General features: G+C 45.9%; 1 protein-coding gene across 2 annotated transcripts; it reads left to right on the top strand.

Annotated features, from left to right (window-relative positions):
- The first annotated feature begins 1,560 nt into the window (after positions 1-1,560).
- On the top strand, positions 1,561-12,232 carry LOC144093775 (uncharacterized). 2 transcript variants are annotated; one of them, XM_077627475.1, is made up of 3 exons: positions 1,561-1,739; positions 5,187-5,283; positions 7,195-12,232. In XM_077627475.1, the coding sequence occupies exons 2-3, from the start codon at positions 5,190-5,192 to the stop codon at positions 7,773-7,775; spliced, it is 675 nt and encodes a 224-aa protein (XP_077483601.1). In that variant the 5' UTR covers positions 1,561-1,739; positions 5,187-5,189; the 3' UTR covers positions 7,776-12,232. The 2 variants fall into 2 exon arrangements, with proteins under 2 accessions (XP_077483601.1, XP_077483602.1); XM_077627476.1 differs by having other exon boundaries at positions 1,574-1,739; positions 5,187-5,226.
- Positions 12,233-12,614: the final 382 nt, after the last annotated feature.

Here is a 12,614-nt window from a genome sequence, read left to right as displayed (position 1 = left end):
GTTACCCGCAGGCTGCTTCAGTTAAAATCGTGACTCCTAGCTCGCCATTTCTGCCTAATTCTGAAATATTTGAAGCTTTTTAAGCGGAAGGCTGGATTTACTAGACTCATCTCACAGCATTTTTTAATCGGTTTAGTTTGGCTAGGTCGTAATTAACCCCGTAACGCGTAATTACAAAACGACATTGTTATTTTCTTAGACATATGCGTTCAGTTTCTTAGCAAAATATGTGCAATGGTTGTTTCAAATAGAGTATAATAACCTTCATAAAAGCCGCTACAGTTAATAACATCAAATTGTAGCGGCTTTACTTCAGGGCTGCACTCCCAAGATATGTGGAAGGCCATATTTAGTTCTACATTTACAAAACAAAACTCACGAAACGCAGCTTACGTGTCTCGGCTGATGGCGGATATGTCACTGCTTTATTCAGATATCGGGAGGGATACAGTGCACCTGCTTGGCAGACCACACGCCGCAACTTTGTACTCGAGTTGAGTCAAACGCTTAACACAACAAGACAAAAAGATCGAAAAGATATTGTAGCAGCACAATTCTTACTGGCATAAGCGGTAGCCCTGTTTGAATTGTGATTGTTTAGAAGTACGCCAAGTGTCCGCCTTAACTTGTAGCCGCGTTCACAACTTCACAAATGCAAGAACATACCGTGAAGGTTCCATACCCAACAGTCTTCGACAGAGCGCAACAATATTGGGCCGCATTGGACGCGTGCATCAGCACAAGCAGACTAATTAAGGCGTGACAGATAGAAAATGACTGTTCGCTTCAGTAAATCTTTTTTTTTACCTTACAATTCACATGAACGGTCTGTTCTTTACCGTAGTCCTGGCAGCAGGGCAAGGTTGTAAAAGTAAAGAAAAAAACTATAAACGAGAAGGCTGTGTGTTTTTGAAGTGAAAGACGCGTGCGATTCGGAAGACGCGTTAAAAAAACACGTCCGATTTCAACAGACCAAGAAATGTCGAAATATTCCGCGCCTCGGCGCCGCTTCCTAGGACCGCTTGCCGCCCGCGCGGGGCGTATTACCCAGTAAGCGCAGGTCTACCGTTCGCCGATAACCCGACAACCAACCGAGAAAACGAGATTCCTTCATTGTCTATCGTTCTTCCCTTTGAGATTTCAAACCTAGCCTCAGCCGTCACCTCTCGCGTGCCTAGAACATGGCGAAGGCTCCAACTTTTTTTTCTTGATTTTGTATCGGACGTAGCAGATGTGTTCAGTTCACCACACGATAACGGAATTGTGAGATGTTTTGCGAGTGACGCGAGCCTTTAGCGCAGCTACGCAAGGACAGAGCCGAACGACACCCTCTCACCTCGCTGCGTCGTCGCCGGCCTTGAAGACGGGACCGCGCTGATCGCACGCGCAGATTGGCCGCGTGGCGGCGACTCCACCTGCTCCGAACGTTCCGCCGAGTGCGAAAGTTTATCCAGTCCATCCAGACAGCGGCAGAATAGAAGAGAAAAAAAAAAAAAAGGTACGACTCTCTCTTTTATTTTTTTCCCCTTCGATTGGCGCGCAATGCGGTTGTGAGAACGAAACCTGATTGGCTAAGAGTGACGCGAGATGGTGGCGTAGCGCACCGGCTCAGAGACGACGAAGCCTGCTTGAAGCCCCAGAGACCGGCGCCACACACGTGCTAAGCCAACGGCAGGTCGACGAGACTGGCAGCATCTGCTCTTCGACAGGACCGTTGGCGTTCGGATACATCAACCTCCGTGAGTACAGTGCATGTCTTGCGCGCATGTCTTCAAGTTTTGTACCAAAATGTAGAAGCCCCTACTCCTTCTTTGGATCGTTTGTCAACCACTTTTACTACATACTTGAGATTAGGTTTCGAAAGAGCGCAGCAAGCGAAGTAGGTAAATATGGCGGGGCGCTTAGCTGCGTTGGCGGCAGAAACGGCCGTGGCACAAATGCAAAGATGAGCTCGAGTTTGAGAATTTGCGTAGTCATTAGTACGATGTGAAAACGGGTTGTACTGATGACTTTTCCACGATCGTCATGTCTTCGAGTTTTATATTCTGTTTTCTCTATATTCCCTGCAACGATACCGACCCGTGACAGCTGGTAGCGTTTTCATAGACGCTGGGTGCGATGGTGACTCATCGTTGCCATATGGCAGAGCAAATCACAAAACTGCGACGGGGCACTGAATGTCTCCATTTCAGGAAGTTGAGCATGCAGTACTCAAAAGTTAAGCTAAAAATTTAAAATTGCATCACGAAAGTCATCGTAATGTTGTAACTTTAGGGTGGAGAGAAGAAATTATTACGATCATGCAACCGAAGGTTAGCAAATATCTTAAATATTAATTGTTCGCTGAAATTTTGACATTTCCACTCATGTAGAGGATGCAAACACGTGGTTCTTATCGCATTTGTCAGTGGCTCTTGCATTCATATTCCCAAATACTTAACCGAGGTCATGTCATATGTCTCATCACTTGTCATCTAGGTAATATTTTTCAAGTCAGCACAGAGCCTAAATACTCCATCTGAGAATGACAAAATGAAACAAGCTTGCGAAATGAACAAAGCGCCCAAAATCTGTCACTCCTAATGCCAACGTCCAGGAAATATTGCCAGACTGCATTTTTAGGTTAAGGCATGCGTTCAGATCTTTAAAAAAATTATCGATCTAGCTTTCCTATTGAACTGTTTGCTTAATCAATAATGTCACATAAAAAATTCTTAGTGCTTAAATGCGCAATAATTAATGCACTATCGGGTGTTCCTACAATTCGCTTATGGCTTTATCAGCGTCTGTAATACTGCACGACCGGAAGCACCGTGACGTCACAGTGCTGCCACGCAGCTGTTACGACGTTTCAACAATATCGTTTCATGTAGACGTCATATACTGTGAGGTAATGTAGTCCGCCGACAGCCATTCTGCGCTCTATCTTCCCAGCTTCCAGGTAAAAACTGAGCCATTTGCCGCCTTCACAAACGCACTTTCATGCGAACTCTAATGTTTCGAATGTTACAAGGCAGTTAGGTGAACCGGGAAATCTAGCAGTACCACGTTTTCTTTGACAAAGTGATTGGTACCACCGCTGCTTCTATATTTTCGCACCTGCAGTTCGAGCTACGGTGAAATCACGTTCGTTGTCTGCTTTCCGTGAATAGAAATCACGCGCATTAGGAACAAGAAACTTTTTAATACTCATGTCCTGAACAAAGTGTGTCAGCTCCCGTACTTTCCATAATTAGTATGGAGATTTGTCAGAATAAAAGCAAAAACAAAAAAGAGTAAGGTATCAAATTAAATTTAGAATTTAAAACAAATTTGAAACGGCATCCGTAATTTTCAGTTCCTTTCTTTTCTGACTGCGGTTTTAAGCGGACACCGTTCTCTAAGTCTCGGGCTAGTACAGTCAACGCGATTAAAGAAAACGGATAGTTAAAATAGACAACAGTAAGAACCCGTTGTATGAATATTCAGCACATGCAAATTTGCTGTCATCGCTTAGAAGTGTCGTGATGAGAGGGTTGGTCCGTGCTTAGAGCTAGATTTGGTTTCACGCGTAAGTAAGAGCGCAGCCGTTTACCTATGTTTGCCTCTTGCAAGCCGTCGAGAACATTCCGAAATGCGACAGCCAACTGCGTCACGGGCTGGCAAGCCGGACAGCATGAGTCAAGGGGATTTAATTTGGAAATGCACATACTGCAAAGAGCTACAAAGCCTTTCTAACCTGAGCAGTAACTCAAGGCTATCAGCTTATTTTCATGTTAAATTCATCAGATTCTCCTTCTGACATTGCACTTCTAAGGCGCCGGAGAAGAAATTCCATTTTCCCTCTTTTTTTTCTATTCTCACTTATGTGTCGGTTTCCCGGTTTCAACTCTTTGGAAATATCTTTCAGAAGAGATTGCCCCAGGGTGATGGAAGAGCAAAAAGTGGTAGCAGATGAAAACTACAGAATTTAAAGTGATTTCTTTATTCTATTATGTACGTGACTTGAGACACACCCCTATTGGGAGTCAGCGCATGCGTTTAGGGGCGAGCACTTTGAGCCTACTGTTTGTTAGGTTTGTGATCGCCCGTAATCTTTATTCAAGGACAGAGAACGCCGCATTGATCACCGAGGAAATAGCAGAGCACTCTTTTCAAGGCGCCATAGAGCACACGGCCGTCTATAGCTGTCAGCTTCCAGGTTTGCGCATGCGTGCTTGTTAAGATGACGACGTATCTAAACAAATCTCGTTCGCTGTTTTTCGCAGAAAGTTGAGAAGCCAATGCCACGCCGAGCTAATTGTAATGCAGTGAGCGCTTCTTCCCGGCCGTTTATCTTTGCAAGCCCTCTGGACGCTCTTTGCATTAAGAATGACAAAAAAGGTGGCTTGCGGGGTCGTAAAAGACATTAGCTCTGCCGATGATGGTTCCTCCCAGGACATGGACAGCCGGAGGCAACAGTGGGTTAGAGCAACGGTAAGTTAGTCCTAGCAATATAAATTAATTTAAAAGAAGCAAAATATAAATTTCCTCGCCCGATCTCATGCTGGATCTGTGTGTTTCTAGAGTGTGAAACGGCTTTAGTAGAGTATCTCAAGTACAAGTTTCTGACTCTAGCTATTGCGTTAATGACATCAGTGCTACCACTGATCTAAGTGATCTCTCTCGAAGGTAAAGAGGTTCCAAAATCCTTAACAGTTTCTCCAAGTGTTTCATTTTTTTTTTCCTGAGCGAATAAAGCTCTGCAAAATTCTGTCTCCATCAGGTACAGGGCCGCTCAATATAAAAGGGAACACGGGAGCGCGTGGCCGCTGCGCTTCGCGAAGGGCTGCTGCAGACCGCTTGCGAGAATCGGCGGCAAAGACGCATGCGCCGGGTGCCGCCCTTTCGTATTGAGCGGCCCTGTACAGAAAATGTGGCAAAATGTTATGGCATTGCTTAGATTCACGGACTCGACGTGGCGCATTAAACAACTCGGGATTCAAAAGTAATGCAACGGCTTGAAATGGAACACGAAACACAGAGAACGGTAAAGCGAAAAACTCGGTCAGTTCTCTTCAACACATTGACTTGAAATCGGTGAAGAACGATGGATGCAATTGACCGAAAAACAGTGCTAACTTCTGAGGCACAAATAATAACTTGACTCGCAAATGTTTACAGACTCGATCAACGGTTAATAGCTATATATTCTTTTTATTTTTCAGAAAATGCTGCCTTTCCTTGTCCTTCTCCTGTGTGTTGCCGGTGAGTTGTGTTGTGCGCAACGGTTTCCTGCCAGCAATGTAATCCATACAGAGCAATGTGAGTGATTGTGTCGTCAAAAGCAACAAAAAAAAAAGATGGCATTACGCATAAGGAGCTTGTAACAATATCATGCGGAATGTACGAACAGTTTGCCTACGCTAGCCCTGCTCATTGGAAGAAAATAAGCACCCGTAAGCCTGCTTTATAAAAATATACTTTCCCGCATCGAAAAAGTTTCAAGAGTGTTGCTGTTACATCGTTACTATATTCATTAACCTAATGATGTTCGTAGAGATTACTCGAACTCCCAAGAAGACCTTTTTTTTCTCCAATTCCAATTAAAAAGTGTACCTGCGTTCACCTGGTAAATCTCTTTTCTCTGCGAAATTTGTTGCTTCGTTATTCAGGGTTCCGGACTATAAGGTTTTCACGGAACTATTAAACAACACAGGTAATAAAGGCGCCTGTAAGTGCTGTAGGTTTTAACACAATATTTCTTTTTAATATTTGTGCGAGAGAATTCGATAGCCAAATGCGCACAAGAATAAAGCCGTCATCGTCAGGATATAATGCAATAGATTGTTTGTACTGAGCGCATAATTTTGGTAAAGCTATTAGAATCATCAAGCGTGTCTGTGTGGAATGAAGTTTTAAATATGCGAAACAAATTTGGTGTGGTTTACTGTTCACAGCCATCGGTCACACACTGCGCTGAAAACAAAACAACAAAAATTTGCAAAGAGAACTTCTGAGATAGCACAGACAAAGGAAAATGCCGTTTGCAAGGATCGTAAGTGACCTGCTAAGTGCCAAGGTATCCACTACAAATTTCAATGAGGAATAAAACACGTAATAGTACTTGAACGTAATTACTCGCGCGCTGCAGCAGACGGATGAACACATGCAAGGCGTATGACATGTTGTAGTTTTGCAAGATAGCTTTCTCCATGAGCATGGAAGCGCTTCAAACACCATGAGCGCCACAAATTAACAGCATACTGCTTTGAAGATGCAGTCTCACCTAGCGTGCGCACGCACGAAAAGAAATTATACCCGATCAATGTGACTGATGCGACATAGCATGCGCTGGCATTAGTGTTCGACCCGGACACTGTAGCCACTGCCGCTAACAGGCCCTCTCTTAGTCTTCCCTCTCCCACTGTCCCTTTCCGTCGCGGAGAGGGGGAGTTTCCTCTCTCCACTTTCCACGTGCTAACGGACAGATTTTTCCAACATCGTGGTTCTAATGGTTAAAAAACTATCATAATAGAAACATCATGCCTGTGAGGGTTAAAGCAATCGTACAGAACTTGGTATGAGCACGAAATTTACGCAGGTGTTCACGGGCTACAAAACAATGAAGTCAACGTCTCGACTATCTGTTTTCCCCTATGTATCCTCCTATTAGCCCATCTCGCGTGCCAAGTGTTAAAGCACAAACATAATCACTGAAATTAAGCAGGTGTATGTGTATATAGATATGGCTCCACGGAAGTGGATATGTGCAGCTAGAGGATTGTGCGTTGCTTTGTACTTCTAAGGTCGTGCAAGAGCAGCGAAGTTTGGTACAACGTTAACGAGCCTCCTTAATGTAACGAGTAGCCAGCAACACCAGAGGTGGCAGCCACGTCATTTGTTTTGTTGAGTACGATCTTTCGCAATTGTTCACTGTTCATAATAGAACTATAACATCACCGCGCTTCTCCTCACATTAGAGGACCTCGCTTCTTGTCATGAGATAACAGCTTCTTGATAACAGCAGCCATTTGCAGCTGCTTTTCTGTCACCTGTGCGATAGCTCCATCCTTCCGCGACCATTTCCGGTAACTATTCGTAGAAGCAAGTGATTACATTATAAACTACAGAGTTGATAAGATGCATCTACGAGACGTCACCTCGATCTGCGCAGGAAATGAGTCGCGGATGCATTCAACTGGTCACTGAATGTCCACCCTTTCTGAAACGCAGCCGCTCAGGCCACGACAGTGGACGAGGTCAACGACTACGTGGACGTCGTCCTAAGCGAGCTGTCGCAGCACATCCAGACGCCGTACCGGCCCAGGGACAGCTACAACAAGACGGTGGCGGGCCGACCCGAGATATGGGCCTACTTCGGCGACATCTTCATCACCGGCTACAACAAGTTGGAGCGAGAGGGAAACTGCGCCCACGAGGAACACTCGCTAGCCACGGGTATCACCATCCGCTGCAACCTGACCACCAAGGAACTGCGCGTGGACATCACGGGCACGCTCAAACACTCCACATACCCACCACGCGGGGTGCGCGCCAGCGGTGTGTTCACAAACCCTCACATGAGCATGAAGATCGCCGTCGAGCCCTGGAAGGAGATGAACGTCACCCTACGCCTTCGCCTCTCCGTGCCACAAGTCAAGGTGGTCAACCTCGGCGAGGAGTTTAAGTTCAACAGCATCCGGCTCGGCTACAGAGACGAGATCATATCCATCATCAAGAGCTCTCAGGCGGACCTCGAGGAAGACATGAAGAAGGCCGCCGACAGCGAAATCATCCCCTACAAGAGGAAGTGAACGACGTGTTCCGCTCATGTCGGTGCCAAGAACGTTGTCACGTTGTCATTCATCTTGCGCTGCAATCGCCCTATCACGATGCGTTCCGAGCGTTCCCGAGCCTCTCAGGTGGACCTCGCCAAGTCGGCAAAGGATGGCCGCGGCACCGAAATCTGTGCTTCAGAGTGTGTGTCTTTCACTGCTCATTACACAGGTGCATACGCAAGGGACAGGAGTTGTAAAGACCGCGCGAATACGCAGGTTCTGCAGATGCTCACACATATGACACTCGTGGCCCTAAGCTCGGCGATTCACGGATACCTTTGCTTAAGCAGCTGAGTGGTTTGGGTAGCGACTTGTATGTAACTCGTGTGTGAGAAACGCAGCATATGTCAGCTATGTCAATCCTCAGCGCTGATAAGTCTTCATTTGCTCAAGCAACCTGTTGGTGGGTCGCGCTCTACTAAAGGCAGCTTCACTGCTTTCAATGTAACCAGACATAGTACCGTAACAAGAATGGAGCCACATGCCTCAGTTATCGTGTTAGACTGACGAAGCTGACCCAATCAGAAAATAATCGTAAACAAATTTTCACGTTGTTACTTCTACATGCCTATGAAGGCATCTAGGTGGCTCTATAATGCTGCCTGATAGGTACTAGTACACTTAGCCAGTGAGGATATTTCTGACGTCGCATACCCCTGCGCATGTTAACTAAAATAGCCTTGGAGTGGAAGCAAAGCATACTGAACTAGCAATTAAATGAGCGTAAAAGTGCAGATTTTGCTATAGAAGCGCACTTGTGGCTTTGATCAGGCGTAACGTAAAATATATTTAAAAAAATGTAGCGGGTGCACTTCGAGGCACTACGGTCATTGTAACGTATACGTTACGTGCAGTGAGCGTTGACTAGACACGAAAAGAAGCTTATATTTTGCGGCGATCAATGCGCTGAGTTTGTATGAAGTCAATTATGCTGTGGTTGACAGCGTATAAGCAACAAGGGCCACCTAACGCCAAACACGGTGCTATATTTTCAGGCTCAATTTGAATCAGCATTACCCATGGTGTAGACAACAATCGTCAGATTTCTTTAGGTGAAGCGGCAAGATGCTGCTACAGCGAAGTTCAGAACCTTTACAAATGCTTCACCGCACCAAATTTCACTCAAGAGATTGCAGAACATGAATACAGACGTTTCAGAAATTACGCCAAATGTTTTATCGCAGCCCTTGCATGAATTACATCTGCAGGTTTAGTTCTGCAGGGTTAGATGAGAGATTGAGGGTTAGATGAAAATTTAGAACAAAGAAACAAAATAAACAACTAAAAACACTTAAAGCACTGATGACGTACTAAATATTTATTTTGTTACAGTACTACGTCTGCTGGTGGGTTCAGGACTCTAACAAGAACACGAGTAGGAAGGGAAAGTCTGTTAGTTGCTGGCATTTTGAAAAAAAAAAATCATCCGCGATTGTTGACTTCGAAAAATGCTGTTGTCTATGAAATGACGCCTCTCTGCTCAAGTCATCAAAAACCATTCGCGTGCTTCTTTATAATCTTAGCCCCCAATGAACCTCTGAACATTTCAAGACATGGCTGCATACTCCAGTACTAAGCGAAATGCCTCAACGAGCAGCTCAGCGTTCTTGAGCAAGCTTATCCTTCAGCCAAGTTATTCATGTAAATCTACAGACAGATGACGTATTATTGTTAAGACATCAATTGTCCTTGAAGAATTATCGACTTTTAAGTGGTGATTCTTTTTATAATTGCAGCGATAATCACGTGAAATCAAAAAGGACACTTAGCTCACTGAACACGAAAAAGAAGCACGCCAAATATTCGAAGCCAAACGAACGTGCTTCGAAGCTGGAGAGAACGACTTACATGGGGCTACAAATCTGCTACAGCTATCGTGAACGGAGATGTGCGGTCGCCTTCTTGATCTGAACAGCACTGCCTATGAAACGATGTTCACTTCGTGATTGGTGTACTGAGGGGGTTTCGGAACACTTCCAACTGTTAGCAGTTGCCGCAGGCATATAAAAACAATAAGGTAACAACGAAAAGTGGCTTAGGAAGTTGGCGTTCTAATTGCCTAATATCATCGAAATTATGTGCTTCCTTACAGCTGTTTAAGTAGTCACATAACGACGTAATCTCTTCACAAACCAGCAACAACACAAACCACAAACCAGGTTCGATTCAAGGCGCCCGTATTTTGATGCAGCCGAAATGCGGAACCATCAATGCACTTCGATTCTGCTGCATGTTAAAAGAGCCAGATAGTCCCAATTAGTCCTCTGCTGTCCGGAACAGCGGGCCTCAGCCCATCGGTGAGTGTTCGGAACGTAACAGCACGCCAAACAATTGCATTCTGAAGTAGCCTGCTTTTAGGTGCTTCGTAACGTTGACAGGCAGACTTCGCTGTCTCCTAAGGCTGAAGGCTCTGTAAGTCATGGTCAATTAGCCACGTTCTAAAAGGACAAACGAACTTAACCGCACAGTCAACCTATTGCCACCAAGAAAAGCCCTGCGCCAGCGACACGCGATACAGCGGACGTGGTGGTCAGAACGATTACAGCTATCCTGCGGCGAATATCTGTACCTGACGGGCATTGGGACACTAGCGCCTATGTCGACAGCACCTGAGCTCACCTTGCTGAGTGACATTAGAGGTATACACTGCGCCTAACGTGCGCATCCACTTGCTGGCTCTGCTGCTTCTGTCCTAACATGTGCACATGCACGAAGCGAAAAACAGAACTTGGAGCTCGGCACCTTCCCCTCTTACAACTTACAAGTGAGTGACAGCGCACATCTTATTCGTTAGGCGGGAAGACCGGCTAGATAAAGACATCGATGCAAAAGTGCATTGATATGCTGTCGTGCAGTGATACCAGGTTGCACATAAGTCTTGCAGATCGTCATCACTCGATCGGTCAGCAGCAGTAGCAAGAAGACAAGAAAGCTGAAATAACGCATTCTCATCTCACACGCCTGTCTAGTAGCAGACAGAGAGAGAGAGCTCTTTAATGAAACAATGGATTATGGACAACGTATTTAACGGGCCGAACTGTTACTGCGCGTAAGGGACGGGGATTGTGGGCAAAAAGGCAAATAAAGAAGTGTCCAGAAAACAATGAAAGAAAAGTAGAATAAGAAAGGAATTAAATTGTGATCCTGGGATCCGGGTATGGACGCATGAAGGGGTAAAAAAAAAGTTACAATTCAGCTCAAGGAGTTCCGAGTGCTGAAGGAGAGCATACTGCGCTGGCGAGCATAGAAATGTCTCTAATTTTGGGTAATTTTTTCTACATAATTCGATATATATATATATCACAGTAAGGAAGACGTAGTAGACAGTGCTATGGCCAGGAGTATCTGACAACAGCAAAATTTCGTTTAAAGCGCAACTCAGGCACCTGTCGCCTACCCGCACGCAATGTAATTCCCTCGACTCCGTCCTTGGTGCCGCCACGACAGCAAGCGATGCATTGCACAAGAAAACACATATCGCAAATGTGGCCTTGTCATTTTGGGCACCCGCCTCGCCCTGCGGCAGGTAAAGGACCTCGGCGTCGGGCAGCCATCTCGTTAAAACGGTCGTAAGGAGCAGGAATGTCCCTGGCTCCGGACATTTCTCTGGTATGCACATTGAGAATTAACCTCCGGTAGCTCATGCCCGGAAGCCTTACTGCTGCACTTGGACAGCTCACCTTGACACCGTACGCACAACGCCATAAACTGTCAGCTTTATTTTTCTCTATTAGAACTCCGCAGTCGTGTTTACAGCCTTCAGGTGCATGGTGCGCGCCGACGTTGCATGAGCAAAGATGTGTGGGTTGTAATCACGCACGTTGTAGATTGTGCGTGGCCTCTACGTCTGTGGTGTCTCTTTTTTTCTCCTCCCCTGTCACACCTTCACTCCTTCCCACAGGACTTTGTTGAGGTGTACACTCAAGGTGAGACAGTTTCCGTGTCTTTCCTTTCAGTAGAATTCATGTGGTCAACCTCATTCTCTTCTTCGGTGCTAAATCAAAGCAAACTGCGCGTCTCTAACGCAATGGCGTTGCTTCAGCACTAGGTCCGCGCGATCTTTGATTCTGAGTCCCCCCATCGGGATTGGTCATTGGCGGGGCCATATTTCCTACTGGAATGCGGCCTTCAAAGCCTCAGCGGGCGGGATAGACGTGTTGGCGCCAAGTAATGCTTACGAATCAGTCCGTTAAGTGGTGTCCTTGCGGACACTCGACACAGCCGGACACGCTTTGTCGAACGGAGCGGCGCCAAGGCAATAATTTATCCGGCAACTGGGTTGCGCATTACGACGACTTTGTCGCTTTAATTGGCAACGCGTGCGGCGGCCTACTCCTAGGTACGTGACGGTATGTGCGCCTGTTTCAAGAAGTAAAAGACCCCCTACCGTCTACAAATGAGCAACGAAACAAATTAAAATATTATTGGTGTGATTGTTGTTCGCGGCTTAATTAATTTACATCAGATATATAGAACCGAATGCGACTAGCATCAGCGTGGGCAGTTGGCGCGCAAATGCGGGTTCCGAAGACGAAAGAAACTTTGTGCGGGTCACTTACCTCTGCGGATTGGGGTAGGGGAAAGAGTAGAAAGGTAATGTTGTAGCATGGCCTTGATAAAACAAGGCACGCAGCTTATGAGGTTGCCCATTTGTTAACACTTTCGTTGGCTGCTTTGGAAGCCTGTTAGCAGTGTGAATGTTGTTATGGCAGTCGTCCTTCTACCGCGCCACTTGTATCTGTCGGCATGTTGTCAGAGCTTCTTGCATGTGTGCACGCGTCACACAGTTCGCTGGCCAGTGAAGAAAATGCAGCC

The sequence above is a fragment of the Amblyomma americanum genome, chromosome 6, assembly GCF_052857255.1.
Source record: "Amblyomma americanum isolate KBUSLIRL-KWMA chromosome 6, ASM5285725v1, whole genome shotgun sequence".
Classification (NCBI taxonomy): Eukaryota; Metazoa; Arthropoda; class Arachnida; order Ixodida; family Ixodidae; genus Amblyomma; species Amblyomma americanum.
The sequence above is the reverse complement of the archived record's forward strand: the minus strand, read 5'-3'. Positions and strand labels throughout refer to the sequence as shown.